Below are 23332 nucleotides of genomic sequence, written 5' to 3'. Positions count from 1 at the left end.
AGAATGACAATCATAAACAAAAACGTGAATAATTTCTATCCTAAATATAATTAACCACTTTTAATGCCATATATGACATTGGGAACTTTCCACAATATAGACAAGTAGTTGCTTATGTTTATTAAAAACAAAAAGGAAAGATTTAAGTGTATTTGAACATAAAGGAAAGAAGAAACAGTGCGCAGGGGAGGAAAGGATTCTGTTCTTAGTCTTGTCATCCCCGTTTACATAGAACACAAACTTCTTGTGGTTTTCAATTAAAATAACACTGAGGGGTTTTTTTTATTTTAACTGAGATTTCTGATCATTTTAGGTTGAAGAATAAAATGCATCTCCGTTGAACAAAGATTGAGAAGGTGAGAACTAGAAGAGTTACATGATCTGTATGTCCAGTGTAGGACCTGAGAGCTGCGTGATCTGTATGCCCAGTACAGGATACCAGAGCTGCGTGATCTGTATGTCCAGTGCAGGACACCAGAGCTGCATGATCTGTATGTCCAGTGTAGGACACCAGAGCTGAGTGAGCTGTATGTCCAGTGCAGGACACCAGAGCTGAGTGAGCTGTATGTCCAGTGCAAGACACCAGAGCTGAGTGAGCTGTATGTCCAGTGCAGGACACCAGAGCTGAGTGAGCTGTATGTCCAGTGCAGGACACCAGAGCTGCGTGATCTGTATGTCCAGTGCAAGACACCAGAGCTGAGTGAGCTGTATGTCCAGTGTAGGACACCAGAGCTGAGTGAGCCGTATGTCCAGTGCAGGACACCAGACCTGAGTGAGCTGTATGTCCAGTGCAGGACACCAGAGCTGAGTGAGCTGTATGTCCAGTGCAGGACACCAGAGCTGAGTGAGCTGTATGTCCAGTGCAGGACACCAGAGCTGAGTGAGCTGTATGTCCAGTGCAGGACACCAGAGCTGAGTGAGCTGTATGTCCAGTGCAAGACACCAGAGCTGAGTGAGCCGTATGTCCAGTGTAGGACACCAGAGCTGAGTGAGCTGTATGTCCAGTGCAGGACACCAGAGCTGAGTGAGCCGTATGTCCAGTGTAGGACACCAGAGCTGAGTGAGCTGTATGTCCAGTGCAGGACACCAGAGCTGAGTGAGCCGTATGTCCAGTGTAGGACACCAGAGCTGAGTGAGCTGTATGTCCAGTGCAGGACACCAGAGCTGAGTGAGCTGTATGTCCAGTGCAGGACACCAGAGCTGAGTGAGCTGTATGTCCAGTGTAGGACACCAGAGCTGAGTGAGCTGTATGTCCAGTGCAGGACACCAGAGCTGAGTGAGCTGTATGTCCAGTGCAGGACACCAGAGCTGAGTGAGCTGTATGTCCAGTGCAGGACACCAGAGCTGAGTGAGCTGTATGTCCAGTGCAGGACACCAGAGCTGAGTGAGCTGTATGTCCAGTGCAGGACACCAGAGCTGAGTGAGCTGTATGTCCAGTGCAGGACACCAGAGCTGCGTGATCTGTATGTCCAGTGCAGGACACCAGAGCTGAGTGAGCTGTATGTCCAGTGCAGGACACCAGAGCTGAGTGAGCTGTATGTCCAGTGCAGGACACCAGAGCTGAGTGAGCTGTATGTCCAGTGCAGGACCTGAGAACTGTGTGGGCTGCATGTCCAGTGCAGGACATGTTCTGTCTGCTTGCCTATTGTTGCATGAGTCACACTTAACTTCAGTGCACACATAAATAAAATATTGATTGTGACAGTCTTCAATGTTTAAAGCAGGAGAGCCCAGTCATCATCAGAGGCCAAAGGGAAAGGCACCTTCGGTTTTCCAGAGCTGCTCTGCTTTATTCATGACAGTCTGCAGTCCGTGCAAAAGGCACAGTGATTGTCTGCGCAGTGACAAGGGCAGTCCAGGACTCTCTGAAGACAGCCCTGATTTTCTATGCATAGTAGACATGAGGACATCAGCTTGCTCCCTTCAGATCACAAAATGCTTCTGAAGACAGCCCTGATTTTCTATGCATAGTAGACATGAGGACATCAGCTTGCTCCCTTCAGATCACAAAATGCTCCAAGCATGACTAGCTCAAGTAACAGTGACATCTGAAGCCATTGCTCAGACCCTTGCAGCAACACTTTTGATTAGTATTTTGTTTATTATGAGGGAGCACCACTGCGATGGACTGCCGTGGATTCCGTATTTGAAAAAGTAGAGTTGTCCCTAAAGCTGACTCTGGCCTAGCAACCTACACATGGTATACCCGAGTAGACAAGCACCAATGTGAACTGTAACAGAATGAACCCAAGACTCTCTGGGAATGGGCTTCTCATCTTTTTCACCCTTGCCATCCTCCAGCCTCCATCTAACAGTAGAGTGGAAGACCCAAAGTCCACAGATTCAAATGAATAGGCAGGGGCTGATTAAAAACCTTGTTGAGGAAAAAGGCCACTACAGACCAGTCAAGCACCCTTTCCAGTCCAACACTACTCTTTTAAGTGCCTAATGTAAACACCGCTGGTTCACCAACCAAGACCAGTGAATCCTCTAAAATCTCACCTACCCAACGCATGCCCAACCCAAGACCTAACTCCAGCTGCCCAGGTTGTGTGATGGCCTAGCCTAGTATAGGCCCCTGAACCTCTCCTGATGTTGCTTTTCTAACACTCAGGCTTAGTTTCAGTCTTGAAGTCTGTACATACTCGGTCTTGTAAGCTCTCCAGAGCCTTGCCGGACTGCACAGTCCCAGACCCTGAGGGCTAGCATACACCATGTGTACTAGTTTAGCCTGGTGAGGGGTGAGTGCTCCAGGTCCCCATTCGCCTGCACCACCAAATACTCACAGTATTAAGTGAGGCAGTTTGCACAGAAGCTAGACAAACCCGTGGTCAGAAGTCCCATGTGCACGTTTGCTGGGTTCCCACTGAACTGGAACCACCCTCGCACTCTAATGAAAACTCAACACTGAGGATTGGAAGGACTGGTCTAGCACTTCTTCATTCCTGATCTGAACCAAACCAAAGGTGGGCAATAACACAAACAAAACAAAACTTCTGCGGAACAGAGGCTGGATGGAATCTCACATCAGACACAGAGCTATGGAAAGAAATCCGCATGACCAGGTCACATCGCAAACTCACAAACAATATGACATGCCAAGATTGTGCATTTTCCCTGAAACCCACCAGGCCTGTAGGAATGTTCTCTGATGGGAATTATGTATGTGAAGCCCAGGACACATGATTTAGAAGAGTAACCATAAATGTGGTCAAAGAATCCAGAGTGTTTATAGAAAACATGAACAAACTTCTCATCTACCCTAAAGAGGGAGGAAAAAACTCAGAGAACTCCAAGAAAGTACACATATGTGGCTGAATGAAATGAGAAAGAAAACTCAAGATATGAAAACTGAATTCAGTACAGATATAGAAATGCCAAAGAGGCCCAGGCTGAAATAAAAATGGAATTGAAAATAGTAATTCCATTAGAAAACACATGGAAAAGACATGCCAATAGAATGGATTGAGTAGAAGATAGAAAATCAATACTCAGTGATAAAGTAGAGAAACTGGATGACTTAAACAAGGAATAAGATATGGGAGAAGCACACTAAAGGGGTATGCAGGAGCTTTGAGACAGCCTGAAAAGATGAAATCTATGAATTATAGGCATGGAAGGAGGAAAAGAATCCCAGGCCAATGGCTTAGACCAGACCTTCACCAGGACCATTGAGGAACTTTGTCAAAATAAGGAAAGACACACCTGCACACAGAACACCAGACAAGATCAAAAAGGAAACTCCCTGACATATTATAGTCAAAGCACTAAATACACAGAATTAAGAGATGGTATTGAAAGAAACCAGAGAAAAATCACATGTCATATAGGAAAACACATCAGAGTAACAGCTGATTTTTCGATGGAAACGCTAAAGGGCAGAAAAATCTAGGGCAATGTACTCCAAGCTCTATGGTACCACAGACACCAACGAGATGACTTCCCCCTGGGAAACTATCAGGCATAGTTGAAGGGAAAATAAAAACTTCCCACAATATAAAGAGACTAAAATAATGCATGCCTATAAAACCAATCCCACAGAGAATACTGGAAACTATACTTTGGACCAAGGGAAGAGATCGTAGAGCCAAGAAGCTATAGATAGAAAATAAATGAAACTGTAAATACTGAAACACGAACTAGAAGATGATGACAGTAATCAAAGTATACCGTTCAATGATACTATTAAATATTATTGGCCTCAGTTTCTCACTGAAAAAATACAGGTTAGCTGGTCAGATTAAGAACTGAAATGAACACAGCAAAAAATAAATAGCAACATCTTGAATTTTGCAGGAAAATGGATGGAGCTAGAAAACATTATTTAGAGTGAGGTAACCCAGATACAGAAAGACAATTATCACATGTACTCACTTAGAGGTGGTTTTTAAACATAAAGCAAAGAAAACCAGCCTACAAACCTCAATCCCAGAGAACTTAGACAACAATAAGGACCTTAAGAGAGACTTACTTGGGTCTAATCTACATGGGAAGTAGAAAAAGACAAGATCTCCTGAGTAAACTGGGAGCATGGGGACCTTGGGTAGGGCTGAAGGGGGAAAGGGAGAGGCAGGGAGGGGAGCAGAAAAAAATGTAGAGCTCAATAAAAATCAGTAAAAAATATAAGAAAAGAATTGAAATGCAGGGGCTGGAGAGATGGTTCAGCATGTAAGAGCACTGACTACTCTTCCAGAGGACCTGTCTTCCATTCCCAACATCCACATGGCCGCACACAACTGTCTTTATGCTAATTCCAGAGAATTCAACACCCTTTTCCTGGCTTCCACAGGCACCAGATACACAGGTGCTACACAAACATGTATCCAGGCAAAATAGCCAGACACGTAAAATTAATTTAAAAAATTTAGAAATCCATCTTTTTGTTGACTTTAATAATTTATTATTTGTTGACAAAGTAATAAGAAAAGCTACTACCTTCAAAATATACACCAACTTAGAGTAAAATGATTTTAAAAATGTATTCCAAGCCAATAGAACCAGAACGTCACCATCCTAATATCTGACAAAAATAGACTTCAAACTAAAACTAATCAGAAGAGATAAATAAGGACACTTCATTATGATCAAAAGAACAATTAACTAAGAAGGCACTGCAATCTTAAAACTAAATGCACCAAAGTTGGGCACACCCCAATTCATAAAAAGTGTACTCCTCGACTTCAAAACACAAGTTAATTCCAACTTAACAGCTGATTTCAACACTCCACTTTCTCTAACAGGCAGAAAAGTTGGACAAAAATTAACATAGAGAACATTCATAGCTAGAATATACAAAGAACTAAAACACGAAGAAGCAACAAAACATATTATGCAATTTATAAATTGGCCACATATGTTACAAGTGTATTCCCTAGAGAAAAAGAGTAAAATGACCACAAAATATATTTAAAAGTATTCAACATCTTTAGCAACTAGGAAAATGAAAACTAAAACTGCACTGGGATAACATCTGACCCCAATCAGAACAACCAAGCTCAAGAAAGCAACCGACAGCAACAGCTGCTGAGGGTGTAGGGGAAGGGGAGCCTTCCTTCACCATTCATAGGGTTGTGAACTGGTAGAGTGTAGCACAAATAATAAAAACCCAGAAACAGATACTGGGGTTCAAGATGAAGGCCAGAAAAGCAAAACAGCCAGCCACTGGCTCTTACCTCTACCTCAGTCTGAAATGGCCATCCTGCCTCCAGGAATTCTCAGACTTAGACTGATTCTCAGACTATCTCCTCCTGTTTTATATTACTCTATAGTGCCAGGATTAAGGGCATGCACCCCCACAACCCATCCTCTATGGCTGACTAGTGCAGCCGCTGGGATTAAAGGTGTGTGCAACCACTGCCTGACCTGCATGACTGACTAGTGTGACTGTTTTGCAATATCTTCGAGCAAGCTTTATTTATTTTTATTTATTAAAACACAAATAATAAACCACTGTAGTAGAGAAACAATGTTAGGAGTGTGGAGAATTTTCACAAGGCTAAAAGCTAATCTACCGCATGATCTAGTTCTACCATTCCTTCGTATGTACCCAAAGGACTCGAAATCTTACTCCACAGACAACTTGTTCAGCTATGTTCAGGGATGCTTTATTCACAATAGCTAAATGTCCTTCAACTGATGAAGGGACAAATGATGAATTAATTTAATTCAAATGATGAATGAAAATGTGGTACATTTATACAATAGAATTCTATTAATCTAACAGAGAAAAAATAATGAAATTTGCAGGTAAATGAACAGAACTGGAAAAATCATACTGAGTGAGGTAACTCAGACCCGAAAAGACAAATCCTACATGTTTTCTCTTATTTTGGACCCTAGCTTCCATCTGTAGATTTGAATTTACAAGCTGAAATGACCAAAGCAGCTAAGAAAGTATATGGAAGGACTATAGGGAAAAGAGGGAAATTCTAGAGAAGACGATAGTAGGAGGCAGCTGCTATCTGTTGTAAGGAGATCACTTGTTTGTTCCCCAGCCACCCAGCAGTTCAGACCCGACACAATCACACAGAAACTATGTTATTTAGAACACTGCTTGGCTCATTAGCTCTAGCTTCTTATTGGCTAACTCTTACATCTTAATTTAACCCACTTCTAGTAATCCGTGTATCTCCATCAGGCTGTGGCTTATCAGCTAAAGTTCCGGCATCTGTCTCCAGCAGGGCTACATAGCTTCTCTCTGACTCAGCCTCCTTTTTCTCACCATTCAGTTCAGTTTTCCCTGACTACCTAAGTTCTGCCCTATCAACAGGCCAAGGCAGTTTTTTTGTTCACCAATGGTATTCACAGCATACAGAGGGAATATTGGATGGATTTGACTGGGGAGAAAGGATAATACATGGAGACAAGGAGAAAAGAGGAATAAATAACACAAAAAAAGTCCTTAAAAGCCACGGAGAAACATATTGTGGTATAAGCTTACTTAAAAATACCTATAAAGTACTAGCACTTAGGTGTATGCCTTTAAATCTAGCACTCAGGAGGTAGAAACAGAAGGATCTTGGTGAGTTTGAGGTCAGCTTGGTCTACATAGTGACACTGAGTTTCAGGCCCACCAAGATGACACAGTAGACACTGTCTCAAAAGGAAGAACAAAAAACAAAGGAAGGAGGGAAGGAAGAAAGGAAGGAAGGAGAGAGGGGAAATAGAGGGAGGCAGAGAGGAGAGAAAGAAGGCTGGAAAGAAAAAGTGTGTGTGTGTGCTCGCGCGCGCGCACGCGCGCATTCATATATGTAGCTGCATTTTGTGTGAGAATGCTCTTATACACTGTAAAGATTTGTCACTCATATTAATGTAATAAAACACTGATTGGCCAGTAGCCAGGAAGGAAATATAGGTGTGGAAACCAGACTAAATCAGCAAGATCTACACACATAGGGATCAGATATTCAGAATGCAGAGGGCCTGCATTGGTCTCCCTAGGATGGGATCCTAGAGCTGAAAGGAAGGGTGGACACGGCCCCACCCCTACCTCAGAAGCAATCTCCAATTGGTAACCACTTGCAAATGAAAGCTTAGTTTCCCCCAAAGGAGACTCACTAGATAAACTACTCCTAAGGGTGGGCCATAGCCGGGCGGTGGTGGGGTGGTGGCGCGGTGGTGGTGCAAGCCTTTAATCCCAGCACTTGGCTAAGCAGAGGCAGGTGGTTCTCTGTGAGTTCAGAGAACTCACAGCCTGGTCTACAGCATGGTCTACAAGAGCTAGTTCCCGGACAGGCTTAAAAGCTACAGGGAAATTCTGTCTCTTTTTAAAAAAAAATATTTATTATTTATTATGTATACAATATTCTTTCTCTGTGTATGCTTGCAGGCCAGAAGAGGGCACCAGACCTCACTACAGACGGTTGTGAGCCACCATGTGGTTGCTGGGAATTGAACTCAGGACCTTTGGAAGAGCAGGCAATGCTCTTAACCGCTGAGCCATCTCTCCAGCCCCTGGAAATTCTGTCTTGAAAGACAAACAAACAAAAAAAAAAAAGGTGGGCCACATGCCCAAGAGGATGGCCAGATCACAGAATCTTCCTTGGAGGTATATTGTCTCATAATACCATGTCAGAGCTCTTCAATTATTTTATTTTATTTGTGCATTTCTTTTCTTCTCTCTAACAGGTTCTTTGCGTATATATTATGGCTTCTAGTTTGGTGTTTTTTATGGGATTCCTGAGTGTGTCAACAAATGGATCTCTGTTTTTTGCCCTTTTCTTGGGCTTTCCCCCTTCATTTTGTGTTGGTTTTGTCCAATTCCAATGTCTTAATTTTTGTTTTATCCTATTTTACTTTATTTTATTATTATACATTAGAAATCTGTTTTCTATGGAGAGACGGAAAGGGAGTGGGTCTGGATGAGAGGGAAGGTGAGAAGAAACTGGGAGGAGTAGAGGGAAAACAAGTCATAATAAGGACATATTAAATGAGGAAAAGCTTTTTCTATAAAAGGAAAAAAATAAATTTAAAAATGACTTTAAAAATTTAAAAAAAGAAAAGAAATTCATTATTTAATGATGAAATTAGCAAATCCACTTTCCGGAGATGTGAACTGATCCTCTGTGAAATTTCTGTCAAAAATGAGTGCATTGGATTGTTTTAAATAAAGATTTCATTTTTCAATTACTTATTGGCAAAGTGGCCTGCTTGGTTGTGATGCAACAAATTTGATATTTCATCTTATTTTGGACATACATTTTTAAGGTTAATTGATGAAATTATGCCCCAAGTTGACTCTTCTGTGTATTTAATTAAGGCTGGGATACTTGAAAGTCTTCTTCCCACAAAAGCCTGTAGGCAAATTCTTTCTAAATCTATATTGTCTTTTCACGATTCTGAAATGAAGCTTGACAGACACCGTGGGAGCTCATCAGAGTTGATTATGGCAAATTATTTTCATAATGCCTCTATGCTCCTATGTTTATAATTAATTTTAAAAGTCAATGTTCATCTGTTAATAACAGCACATGAAACTTATTAAAAAGAAAATAACAAAAGACTATAGACACTAAATAACATCGGGCAGGGAGTGATGACCCAAGACCTTAATATCCATTTTGCCCCTGGGATGATCATCACCCAGCCTTAGCAGTATCAACAAAGCTTTTAAGTAGTTCAACACATCTTAATAGTCCATACATTCCAGATTTTACAATCTTTTGATCTTTATTGACTTATTGAGAAATATGTTATTAATGAAATTCTGCTAACGTACCTTTGAAAGAAAAAAATCCAACATTAAGTGCCCTATGTGAGAATAACTAAGGGCACCATGCCCGTCACTGTAGTTAATGCCACTGACTAAGAGAAGGCTGCATTCATCATGACCTTCTCTGGCCACCTGTTCCAGAAAGGATGAACTTTAAGGTTAAAAAATGAGCATTCATAGGTAATACTCCCCACGCAAAGCTTTTCATTGACATTCTCAAATCTATGTTTTAAGATTTCTTCCCAACGTTGCCCTTACCTTTGCAAGTATATGACTGACAGCCAGAAACACTCTGACTTTGACTTTTCTACTTCTTGCTTGTTCACTTGAAAAAGACATTTTCTATATCACAATGTTCCCATTATTACGAGAAATAAGAATTATCATTTCCACTGGGCACCCAAGGCTTTCTAATTTTGTCAATTCGTGTCACAAATCTTTATGTAAATTGCATGTCAATGAATTCCTCCTCACAATTTCCTATAAGTAAATTTCACAAGAGAAACAAAGCTATATTCTAGACCTTCAAAAACATAATTGAGCAAATACCTTAGAATCTTTTCATAATTTATAAAGGAAAAAAATCAATTCATCATGAGCTTCATTTTAACTCAAAATAAATTTTTATTTTGATTTACTAAATTTATTTTATTTAGGAAGTAAAATTTTAAAAATCAGCTTTGTGATTTAGTTATACATATAAATATGCAAATTATTCGCATATACTGACATTATTATACTTATCAGACAAGAAGACTAACAGAACCTATGTTCTATGATGAGCAGAAACTGTAAATTAGGTTTAAAAGTCATGTAAGCTAATTTTTTTTTTATTTTAAGCATAGGAATAATAAAAGCCTTGTGAAGGAGAACAAATTAAACTGTTTCATTAGAGTAGTAAGGACTTTCACAAAAAGACTAAAATAAGAAAATGACCATCTATTTTTCAATGTGCCTTATAATTTCATATCTCATTAATTTTATGTGTCAACATGTTTGATGTAGAGATGAGTTCTGAGGTTAGCAAGCCCTTAAACATCAATTAATATCTCTGACTTGACTATTTATCAGTCTTGAATGTGCTTAGTATATCAAATCTGTGTTCTGATGAAAACCACATGGGGCTGCCGGGAAAAACTCAGGATAAACATTTCTTCAATTCCTACCCTTAAAAATTAATCTGTGATTATCCAGGCAATAATCAGTGAGATTTCCTATTACCTCTTTTGCCCACAGGATCTGGAAGTATCTGTTTCCACTAAGGTAAAATGAGGGGTGACTATCATGGAAAACTGGAAGAGCTCTCTCTCTCTTTAAAGACATACATTTCAATAGGTTTTTTTTTTAACAACACAATGGTTTCTCTTATTCATCTTTAATAGCTACTCAGGAAGGCTCCATACATAATTTATAATGGCTAGAAAAACAAACTTTATTTCATCCCAGAATGAGACACGATTACAAAGAAATAAACCTAGCCAAGTTTACCAATATTGCTATCACAAGTAAATAGCATATTAGGACTGTTCACTCGCCCAGTACTCAAATCCATCTACCTTGAAAAGCAGCTGCATTTCGAGATATTAACAACTTTAATGTTGAGCTGGATGTCTGAAGCACCTGCTGAAAATCTTGCCGAGCTGCAATCTGGTATCTCTCTTCCATCTTCCTGGTACAGCATGTTGGGTTTTTGGATACACAAACCTGAAGATCAGGTCCTGGAAAAATAAACAAATTTTCTACAATGACTATTAGTCCATTAAAACCAGACTCTCTGAACATGGCGAACAATGACGGATGATGAGAAGCCAAGGACAATGGCACGGGGTTTTGATCCTACTTCATGTTCTGGCTTTGTGGGAGCCTAGCAACTTTGGATGTTCACCTTCCTAGACATGGACGGAGGGGGAGGACCTTGGACTTTCCACAGGGCAGGGAACCCTGACTGCTCGTTGGACTGGAGAGGGAGGGGGAGAGGAGTGGAGGGAGGGGGAGAAGGGTGAGAGGAGGGGGAGGAAAATGGGAGGCTGGGAGGAGGGGGAACCTTTTTTTTTTCCTTTTCTCAATAAAAAAAATTTGAAAAATAAATGGAAAGAACAAATCAAAAAAAAAGAAAAAAAGAAACATAACAAGTTACACGGTAAAGTTTAGACCAGTCCTGCATATGGGAAATTTGTGTATAGGTGGGAAATCAAGTCTCAAGTGCATTTGCTGTATAAAAATTTACCTATCATCCTACATGGACCCAGGTAACCTCGGGACGCCTAAAGACTCACAGCATATTGCTCCATACAGGTATTCTTTGCACTAAATATTTAAGCAAAGAGGAGATAGGTTAGGCTACCTGGATTTTATGTGATGCTCATTGCAAGTTTGTTTGAATTGCCTGCTCATGGTTTTTCTGTTTGGCAGATAATGTTCAGAGTACCCACAGTTTGTTCTACATTAGCTAATATTATCACTGAAATGAACAAAAATAAAATACGTTCACATGCATACACATATATATATATACACATATGTAGAGCCAAAGTAGCAGCTACCTTTCAAACCCTTCCTCCACATTTGGAGAGAGTCTGAGGGCTCTTCACTAGAGCTGTTCTTGGAAAATCCAAATCATATAAAGTCACTCAAATTCTTTATGCCAACATGGGATACCAACAATTCTATCAATATTGGTTTTAGTTTGCTGAAGTTAAATAACAAATGACAATATTTGAGCATTTTTACAAAGCTAAGAAGTATCAAATATTTATAGACATCACAGTAGGTAATAAGTTGGCATTCTTACATTTATTTTACCTAACGTTACACACCAATAGACTACAAAATGTTTGCACACTTCAGTGTGGAAACAGGCAAGCTGATCCAAATCATTCTACCAAGAGGAAAGCAAGTTCTAACCGATAATCGGCTGCTTTATGAACAGAACTGGCCATTTCCTCTCCCTACTCAGAAAGGAGGCATCTGTTTGGAAAGCTTCAAGATAATAAATTTAAGGTTAGGAACCATCAAATGAGATTTTTTTCAAAGTAAAGCAGTCTGAAATGTAGTTATACAGCAGTCATTTGCCTCTATGCCCAATTTTAAATGATGGAAATGACAATTAGAAAAGATGCTACAAATTGTCCTCACTGCTGTTCTCAACGTGTAGAGAGAATCCGCTCTGCTCAGCATTTCACAGCAAACACAAGCACATCTGATCTCGGTGGATATGCATACCCTTGTTGATGAATGTCTGTCCTGGCTGAAGCTTTCACCTGCAATCCTGAAGTTTTATAATGGTAGCACAAGACTAAATTACAAGCCAATCTGACCTATGATACCACAACTCAAAGGTCGCCTTATTTTTAATTGTGTACGTTTTAATCACTATCACCTACAAGGTATATTTACATGACTTAAAGTTGAGGTGCCACGTCAGGCAGAAAAGATGATTTTAAAAAAGAACCTTTCCTTTCTTCTTACGTCTGTTCAAAGAAAGACAAGATTCTAAAGGAAACAAAATCTTCAGGGAAGACAAGAAGGTCCCTGTTTGCAGTGTCAGTACAAAGGACTTGATGTGAGGCTTGCTGATAAAAAAGCGCACGCTGCAGTTCACGACTGTAAATAAAACAAGCATCATAAGAAAACAAAGCCAGAGAGAACACAGGCGTACACTACAGGTAAAAGAAAGTTCATTTCTTTCTTTCTAAGATATCAAAGCCTGGCTTCAAGGAACATGGCATAATCCCAACACACTCGGAAACGGCAAGATAGCCTCGGCTGCAAAGCAGGTATTGTGTTCCCAAACTATAAATTCATACTCTAAAGGGCAGATAACAACAAAGCAAAATTAAAAATAAAATAATAAGCAAGTCACAGAAGGAATCATCAGCCAAGATAGCCAGGATTTCTCTAGGTTCTCATCCAGGAGCAGCGGAATTGGTCAATTCCTCTCTCTTCCCAACATAAAACACAGCCTCAGTCTGCTCAAGAACTTGCTTATTAAGTTAAAACAGAATCACTGTGAGGCATTCTGCTAAGATAGCAATAGTGACAGTGTAGTTTTTCACTATTTCTATATCCTCACATATCACCAGAAAAGTTTCCTTAAAAAAAAAAAAAAGAATCCTCACAATAACACACTGTATGACATCTCCAAAGCGTTAAACTACAAACAAGAAAAAAAAAAACTATTGACAGCAAGATCTTAGCAGTATCCGAGTCTAGGAGGGAGGGAAGGAAGGAGTGAGAGACGGAGGTGGGGGGAAGCAAAGGAAATGGCTGACAGGGTAAGGAAAAGAGCCTGAAGTAGTGATACAGGAAAACACAGCAGACAGACTGAGGAATGTGCATGAGAACCGCCTTAGGGAAAGGTAGGGCTGGACAGAGCAGTCCTGACCTCGCAAACTCTGGCAGGGCTCTTTCTGAAGACAAACCCCAACTCGGTAGAAAAACTTTTGGAAGGAGACTTAAACTGTAAGTGAGCCAGGAGAAATAGAAAGATGTCCAGGCAGCATTGCAACTTGCAGCCCACAGCCACATGTGGTATGGATAGCTAAGAATGTTCTAGAAGGTGAACTTCAAAGACGGTAATACCCTGTTCCAATGTCAAAATGTTGGACAGTCTACTTAGTAAAGCAAGGAAATAAATCAACTAAGGACTTGGAGAAACAAATTGCTACATTGAGCTATCTGCCTTTCTCCCTTTCTTCCTCCCTTCTTCCCTTTCTCTGTCCTTTCCTCCTTTTTTTTTAAATTTTGGCATTTAAGACAGAGCGTCCCCACTAGATGGGTCTCAACTGATGGTCGGCCTGATGGTCGGCCTCCTGCTTCTGTCTCTCAAGTCTAGTATCGCTTACTTGTACCACCATGTCTGTCCCAGCAGTTATGCTTTTAAATCTTACATGAGAACAATAAAATGAAAGTTCTTTAACATTAGAAGAGCTATTCTGAAGCTGTCTTGAAACAGATTTTTAAACAATATAAAACTAAACAATGAGCAAAACTATTTTCAAACAATAAAAAATTAAATGAACCATAAAATAAATAACAGAAAACATTGTGTGGTGAATCCTTATCTTTTAGTGGGATCTACAGCAGCATAGCTAAATTTTTATATATTTTATTCAATTTTAATTGGTCTGATTTTGTGGGGCACCCTTCCTAAGGCAGGTTCTTTGTAAGGTGTTCACCATTTCCCCTTTTTATCATAATGGTTGTAAGATTTGACATCAACGCTCTCTGTAGTTCATTTTTGTCTAGGTTTTGTTTGTTTGCTTGCTTGTCTTGAATTAGAATTAGGAAACCTAACAATCACATACAAACGTCCTCCGGGAAGAAATGAAGATGATAAACAAATTCTCCATGAAGACTCAGGTGGAGAGACAGGGAGTCGGTGACACACAGGGGGTGCTGTATGAAGAAACAGGAGGACAAACAAAAAGAATGAAAAGACGTGAAATTTAGCGACAACAAATTTTAAAGAGAGGTGAAGATTCCTGCAGGAGACAAGGAGAGTCTAAAAAGGCATCTCGGGGGAAATGGGAAGCGTACAGGGAAAGAAACAAACAAGAAAATTTAAAGGCATCCCATGCTATTCTGAGATCGTTGTTCAATACAGGCTTAAATGGGCATTTGTGAACTATTCGGTTCTATTTTTAGTTCTACCCTGTATGCTTGGAAATTGGGATTTTTTTCACATGTAACCGAAACAAGATTAATAAAATCATGAAGAATTTTATCTTTAAGAAGTATATTTCCTAATATTTTAGGAAAGGCCTAGAAACAGTGACCCAGTATAGAGCAGCATTCCTTAGCTGGTTGCAAGCCTGTTTGGCGGCGGAGGGGCGGGGGGTGTCACATATCACACAGATATCCTGGATGTCAGATACTAACACTATGATTCGTAACAGTAGGAAAATGACAGTTATAAAGTAGCAACAAAATAATTTTATGGGTGGCGGTCTCCACGTGATGTGTGTTAAAAGTTTGCCGCATTAGGAAAGTGAAGAACCACTGATTATAGGAAGGATATCCCTAGTACCCAGGTTATGACCATGAAATAACATTTCTTCCAGAAAGAAATGGCTCAGGGCTTAGAGAGATGGCTCAGCTGGTAAGAGTGCTTACTGTGCTTGCAGAGGACCTGGAATTGGTTTCCAGCACCCATGCCAAAGGCTCACAATCTCCTGTAACTCCAGCTCCAGAGGATCCTAGGAAACCTTTAAGCTGGCCTCCACAGACCTCTGAATTCTCATACACATAGCGCACACACAGTCTCTCTCTCTCTCTCTCTCTCTCTCTCTCTCTCTCTCTCTCTCTCTCTCTCTCTCACACACACACACACACACACACACACACACACACACACACACACACAATTTAATTGATTAATTAAAATAAATCTTTAAAAAGATAAAGAAATGGGTTTCTCTTATGTTTGGGGCAGAAAATAAATAAGAAAATAGCTGCTACAACATATTGTTCACCCGTGTTAACAATTCTAGAGAAATTTAGAATAAGGTTAGTCAGGCAGAAGTACCATAACAAAATGTCACAGGCCTGTGACTTATCAGATAGAAATGACTTGTCCCACGTTCTTGGAAAAAGAAATCCAAGAATTAGCTGCCAACAGAGCTGTTCTCTTCTGGGCAAACAGATGACATCAGCTCCCTGACCTGCTAGCCATGCACACTTCCAGGGTCTCTTTGTCTTCTCATGGTGGGGAACAGTCAAATGGAAGGGCCTTACCCTGTGACCTCTTTGAAGCCAAGGGGCTCCAAAATCAGCCCCTTTCGGGTCAGAGCTGTCCCATGACTTCTGCAGAGCCAAACTCAGTTTATGGCAGAAGAAGACTTCCAGGAGTTATCTAGTACCCAAACATTAGAAAATATGTTTTACGAAAATCACGGTTTTCATGAAAATAAAATGCCTTGAGGCATTTCACGGTTTTCATAAAAATAAGATGTAATCGCTATTGTTTTGTTGAAAATAGAGTCTTCCCTCATTCAATACATTCCAATCACAGTTTCCCCTCATTCCACTCCTCCTAGGACCCCGACACACACGTCCCCTTTTCCTCCAGGTCCACCCCCCCATTTCCTCTTCAGAAAAAGAGCAGGCCTCCAAAAGATAGCAGTCAAACCGAACAAAATAGGATACCATAAGGCAAGGCAAAATCCCTGATATTGAGCCTGGATAAGGCAACCCAATAGGGAGAAAAGAAAAGGAAAAATAGAGGAGGCAAAGAAACCAGGGATGCATTCTCTCCCATTTTGGGGAGTCTCACGAGAACACCAACAGCCATGACATATACACAGAGGACCTGGTGCAAATCCATTAAAACTGTCTGATTGCCACTTCAGTCTCTGTGAGCCCATGTGAACCCTGCTTAGTTGATTCAGTGGGTCATGTTCTCCTTGTGTCCTCCATCCTCTCTGATCCTACAGTCTTTCCTCCCCGTCTTCCTTGGGGTTCCTCAATCTCTGAGGGAAGGAACCTGAGTGAGACCTCCAACTTAGACTCTCTCTCTGCATAATGTCTGCCTGTGGATCTCTGCACTGGCTCCCATCTGCTGCCAGAGGATGCCTCTCTGATTAGGGCTGGACAAGGCACTGATTTTTGAGTATAGTAGAATATCATTAAAAATCATTTAATTAGGTTCTTTTTTCTTTTTCTTTCTTTCTTTCTTTCTTTCTTTCTTTCTTTCTTTTTTTTTTTTTTTTTTGGTCAGTAATGTTTGGTTCCAGCCTAGATCTCTGTGCTATGATTCTAGTCTCTAGTTTCTGGCTATCCAGAGAGAGCAGGGCATGATCTCCTTCCTCTCATGGTGTGAACCTCAAGTTAAATCAAGCATTGGATTGCCACTCCCACAAATTCTGAGCCACCATTGTACCAGGACATCTTGCAGGCAGGACAGAGTGTAGATGGGGGATTTTATGGCTGGATTGGTGCCCAGGTTCCACTTTCGGTAGCCTACAGAGTATCTTCCCATGCCAAAGAGACTAGGAGGTAGGAGCAAGGCTCCATGCAAGTACCAGCTCGACCTCCCTATATTCAATGAGCTATGTGGATGTTTTTCTGGTCAATGGACCCTACTGTAAGTTTTTCAACAGAAACACTCTGTCCTAGCGTCAGTTTGGGTTGTTTAGACCCCCTTGTGTTGTGAGAGGCTGCTTGTACATTTCCCAGCCATCCAGACTCCTGAAATAACCACACAGAAACTATATTAATTAAATTACTGCTTGGCCTATTAGCTCTAGAATTTTATTGCCTAGCTCTTACATCTTAATTTAACCCATCTCTATTAATCTGTATATTGCCACATGGCTGTGGCTTACCAGCAAGGTTCCAGCTCATCTGTTCCCGGCAGCAACTACACAGTGTCTCCCGACTCCACCTTCTTTCTCCCAGCCTTCAGTTTCCTTTTCCCCACCTAGCTCTTCTCTGCCCCATCACAAGCCAAACTAGCATCTTTATTCATTAACCAATAAAAGAAACAATATACAGAAAGACTTCCCACACTACCCTTGGACAACACATCAATCAAATATAACCCAGTCTCATTTCTGGAAGCCTTGCCCCGTTACATAAGATGATTGGCTCTGACTCCATAACCTCTATTCCTAGGAATCCTCATGATCATAGATTCCAGGAAGTTTCAACTACACTAGATTTCCTCACTGTTCCCCCAAAGCTTCTCAATTCCAGCTGTCTCTCCCTACATCCTTTCTCTCCATGTCTCCTCATAATTGCTGCTTTTTAAGAGTTAAATTTTGTCACATTCAAGAGCATAGAGAATTCATCAGTGAAAACTGGTTGATAAGCAGTAAGAGGCAATTATATACCTTGCCTTTCAGAAATGAGCTGTGTCAGGGCGTCCAAGCAGTAGGTGCAGCAAGTCTTTCTTTACAATAAGGTGTTATAGTAGCTCCAGTTATCAAACCCAAATGAAATAATAGGCAGAGGCATTAAGCAACAGATCGCTGCCCAAACAAAAGCTAAAGAAAAGGTAACTGACACAAAGCCTCCTTTGTAGCCTTGCCAAGTACCAGAGTAATATCTTGCCAGGGGGAGATCCAACCTGAATTTAATCCCATCTGCCAGACTATAGAACATGAAGGACTAAGGAACCCTCTTATCCTGTATCCTCAGTAGGCAGTCAGCAATGTATAAACTGTGAAAAACTCCAAACGCCAAATGGCCCAGGTCCTCAGCAGATACGTAAGCCAAAGAACAGTACAGAAAGAAAAGTAATATATTAAAGCAATCACACAAGAGGAGGAATTTCTAGCGAGCTGCTGCTTAGCATTGTGTTCACAGATCATCACCGTGGAACACGGCATTAATGAGAATTTTGTGGTTGGAATCGAACTCAAATCCAAGTTCTTACCCAACATGGTATTAAAAAGGTGGTGTTCACATCACTTTTTATCAAACATGTGTGTTTTTCTTTGTAATAAATTTTGTATAAGGGCTGCCGATGGAAAATACGCATTCTCTTTTGATTTCAAATATATAGCTCTGCCAATAAATCTATGCAATGTTTATAGTTACTGATGCTTTACTGCTGGTAAATTGTGGAAATAGCCTCAGTATCAATACACTAAGATAAAGGCTGGTTTTGTGTTAACCACAGTGGATGATACATATTATAAAATACCAAATGCTAAATTCCCTCCATTCGGGATGTTCCCTTCAAGAACATCTTCTTGCCAAATATCTGGAAACTGGCAGGAACCTGTGAGGGGCTATAATACATCACCCTCTATCAAGGCAGGTTTTAAAATATTTGAGAATGTGAGAATAGCAAAACTCCTAAGGGAGGCATACAGTCCACTATGAGCAAACCAGTTCCTTCCCCTGGCATTTCTCTTAAAAAGCCCGTCTCACTGGAACACGAGTAATTTTGATGAGATCTATGGCCACATAAGGAAAATTGACTGGCTTAAACATAGTATTATATCCTGTTGGTACAATGGTTGTTTCAAAAATAGTCAGTCACAAAAACTAAATATAATAAGTATTTGCTAGGGCCTCAGGAGGGCAAAACTTCCACTCTCCTGAAGGAACTAAATGTGAAGGTGCAAAGGCTGCAGGACATCAGTGATGTGGGAGTGATTTCTTTCTAATCTGTTGCTTTCGTTGGTTAATTAATAAAGAAACTGCCTAGGCCCATTTGATAGGCCAACCCTTAGTTGGGTGGAGTAAACAGAACAGAATGCTGGGAGAAAGAAGCTGAGTCAGGGAGTCGCCATGGTTCTCCCACTCCAGACAGACGCAGGTTAAGATCTTTCCTGGTATGCACACCTCATGGGGCTACATAGATTATTAGAAATGGGTTAAGAGGCTGAAACTAATGGGCCAGGCAGTGTTTAAAAGAATACAGTTTCCATGTAATTATTTCGAGTTAAGCTAGCTGTGCGGGTGGCTGGGTGCTGGGAAAGTAGCCTGCTACTCTAATTACAACACATCAGAGCCCACGCTCATTTTCCAAGTCATAGTGAGAAGGACACTTACCTTCTGTCACCTGCAACATTATGATATGTAGCCAGTACACAAGTAACCAGGATTTCAGGGGTAAAGGCAAGCCACAACTGATGTAGGATTCCCCTCTGTAAATTCAAACTGAAGGCTGAGAGAAAGAGAATGCAGAGCCAGAGAAAAGCCATGTAGCCCCACCGGAAACAGATGCTGGAACTTTACCGGGTAAGCCATGGCCACATGGCAATACACAAATTAATGGAGATGGGCTAGTATAGGATGTAAGAGTTAGCCAGAAATACCCTTAAGCTATTGGTCAAACAGTAATGCAAATGATATGGTTTCTGTGTGATTATTTTAGGTCTGAGCAGCCAGGAACACACAAGAGGCCTCCCTACTACATACGGCATTTTATTTTCTTGGGTTTTATTTTAGAATTTTAAAAGACTTTCCACAGAACAGGAGAAAGACAACACACTTCCATGGGTGCCCAAGTCCCCTGTCACAAAGTGGAGACAAATTCTATATCTATACCCTGCAAGAAGTTGGCTACAATTATCCATAAGAAGTATAAATTAACACTAAATAAAATGAATTAATTAAAGTCACAAAATGAGCAGAAGAAAGAAGTCAAAGTTTGGAAGACAAGGAAGCATGAGATTAGGCTCCCATCCCTGACTCTGACCATATTAAATTCCAGAGGTTCCTCAACCTTCCTGAAAGCTAGAAAACCAGAGCTGGCAGCTGGGAAGTAAGTGAGAAAACAGGAAAAGGGAGTTGAACAGCGAGACCTCCAAATTTAGTGTGCAGGACTGCTCAGACCACTACCTCCTGACCCAAACCTCTCAGGAGTGGCGCAGACTCTGCCAAGGCTGCCAGGAAGAATTTAACAGAGTGTAGTCGTCACCCAAGAGGGAGAAATGCCATTTTCACCTGAAATCAAATTAGTCACATTGAAGAGGCTTGTATTCTTCAAAAATCTGTATGGATCTTGGCTACCTTTGGTTGGTTTGTTTGTTTCTTATTTGTAACCTGATAGCTACCTCATAGACAGTCACACTGCATTTAAGATCCTGGAACATCACCTCCACCAAAGCTGCTTTATTAAAACCTGTTTAATAACACAATAAGCATTTCCTCCAATTGCTGCCTACATTGTGTGCATGTGTGTGTATGTGTGCTCGCATGTATGAATGGGTTGTGTATATGTGTGCACATGCATGTACGGGCAGGCGCTCATATGTACTGTGTGGTCCTATCTCCTTCTAGGACTGAAGTTTCCACAGGATAACAATGTTTGCTTTGTTGCAAGCTTTGTTTCCCCCTATGCTTTTTGTTACAAGCAACTAAAGCAAAGCCCAGCACGAAAGGTTTTCAAAAGAATATTAGTAATTTTCTTCTCTTTCTTTCTTGCACATACAGTGTATTGTAATAAATCTAAGAAGGTACTGTCTTAGCTCAAAATTAATGAGAGAGCTTCAAAAACATTCTATCTAGAAAGAACATATTGCTGAAGACATCAAAAACTGGTTCAATAAACTATATGAAATAGTATTTGTGGTTATTATTTCTACATTTTTACAAATATTCTTCATATTAAAGTGTCACTATAATTTACAGATTCATTTATTACTTTATATAATATTTTCATTGTTCTATAAAAGTATATACAGATATCATTCATAAAAATGAAAACCCTTAAAAGAATATTAAGCATTTCAGATATTATGAGTCTTTGTCATCCTATTTTCAATAAAAATTAATGCTCAGGACTCAGAAAACTCAGGCAAATAAAATCAATATAATGCTCACAGATGGGACAGTAATAGTGTCATATATATATATATATATATATATATATATATATATATATATATATAAACAGCATCATTGTGCCTTTTATAGATAATATGCTCATAGCTTTTTTTTTCCTAGAGGTGGTCAATTAATGTTGACACAAAATCACATGCTTAAATTCTTAATTATAAAATCAATAACAGGCTCTTTTAATATGAAAGATTGTGTTGCCAGCTCATGACGCAGAAAAAAAGGCACGCTCGGTAGGATGCTTTCTCAAACTTCAGGTCGTAAATTTGGAACCAACATTTAGCTGTCTGTGGATGTCAACCAGCTTTGTAGACAAAAGGTACCCACCTCACCCCCACTCCACAACAGCAGTAGCTGCAGCAGCATAGTCTGGTACTCGAAAGAAAATAAAAGTAAATTGCAATACTATTGCTGATTATTTAGGAGGTCTCTAATTACTCTATCGTGTGTGTGTGTGTGTGTGTGTGTGTGTGTGTGTGTGTGTGTGTGTGTGTATGAGAGAGAGAGAGAGAGAGAGAGAGAGAGAGAGAGAGAGAGAGAGAGAGAGAGAGAGAGAAGATACATATGTGGGTATGTGAGTGTGTAGGCCAGAGGACAACAGGCAACAGGCAGGGTCTTCCTCCTTTGAGACAGGATGTCTCATTGGTCTAAATCATGCAAATCAGACTAGTATGGCTGTCCTGTAACATCAGGAACCCTTTTGCCTCCCTAGTGCTGAGATTACAAGAACATGCCACCAAGCCCAGTGTTTTTGAGTTGGCTTCTGAGGATCAAAATCAAATCCTTGTAGTCTGTAGTCTATTGATTTTTAGCCACCTCTTTTAAATAATCTATTGCAATAACACTTTCAGAAGTTGTCTGCTTTTTAAGAATCTGAGGTAGAAGTCAAGATTGTCAGGATTTGTAGGGTCCTGTTACTAAGTTTTCAGCCCAGAAAGTGATGTTAAGTATTTTTGCAATGCTTCTTTAGCTCTGGAAGAGTTGGGAGTCCGTGTAAAACAGGAGGAGATGAACAGCATCAGGAAGATACTGAGGAAAAGGAGCTGTCAGAGTTCTGGCCAGTTCTCTGTGGTCTCCATGGTGATGCTGCCTTCTCCAAGTACTGTCCCCACCTTCACTAAGGCGAGTCTTCAACAGCTAGATTAGTGCAGCGGACCAGCCCTGGTGGAGTGCACCTTTCTGAATGCCATGGGAACAAACATCAACGCCATCACTATTTTCACTCTTATCGGCTAGTCTGTGGCCCTCCCTGCCCAGAGACTCTAAAGCGAATGAGGCAATGTTAGAGGGTGACATCTATTATTTCTAGAGCAAGCTTTCTTGTACAAGTTTGCCTTCCATGAACTTTGTCATGTAGAAATGTGTCAACTCCTTTCATATTGGTTGCTATTCCACTGTAGTTTTCAACAAATTATGCACATATATACAACTTATATTTTTAATTATTTTATCATATTATGGAGTCTAGGAAATGAAAAAGTAAGGTATTTGTTTTATTTATTGCATTTTGTGTGTGTACATGCATGCCTGCCTCTTCACTTTTGCCAGGAATATCAATGGGCAATTGCTATATAGGACATGTTCATTGCAAAGGACCATCATATTCCAAAATAATTGTGAGGCATTCTCTAAGCCAGTGGTTCTCAGTCTGTGGGCCACAACCCCTTTGACAAACCTTTATCTCCAAAAATATTTACATTACAATCCATATCAGTAGCAAAATTATGATGTAACAACAAAAATAATTTTATGGTTGGACATCACCACTACATGAAGAACTAACTGTAGTAAAGGATCGTGGCATTAGGAAGGCTGAGTGCCACTGAT

The 23332-nt window shown here is 40.4% G+C and overlaps 1 protein-coding gene across 5 annotated transcripts in view; it reads right to left on the bottom strand.

The window, feature by feature from the left end:
• The window catches only part of Gpc5 (glypican 5), a 1110053-nt gene that overhangs the window by 1072442 nt on the left and 14279 nt on the right, over positions 1 to 23332 (bottom strand). For all 5 annotated transcript variants that reach the window (XR_012907933.1, XM_075949575.1, XM_075949572.1 and 2 more), the window contains exon 2: positions 10768 to 10929. Coding sequence is in view for 4 of the 5 variants with exons in the window: in XM_075949575.1 (XP_075805690.1) it covers positions 10768 to 10929 (162 nt within the window). In the remaining variant the exon portion in view is untranslated. The remainder of the gene's footprint in view (positions 1 to 10767; positions 10930 to 23332) is intronic.

This window comes from Microtus pennsylvanicus, chromosome 15 (assembly GCF_037038515.1).
Source record: "Microtus pennsylvanicus isolate mMicPen1 chromosome 15, mMicPen1.hap1, whole genome shotgun sequence".
In the NCBI taxonomy this organism is placed as follows: Eukaryota; Metazoa; Chordata; class Mammalia; order Rodentia; family Cricetidae; genus Microtus; species Microtus pennsylvanicus.
This window is presented reverse-complemented; position numbering and strand designations above follow the sequence as displayed.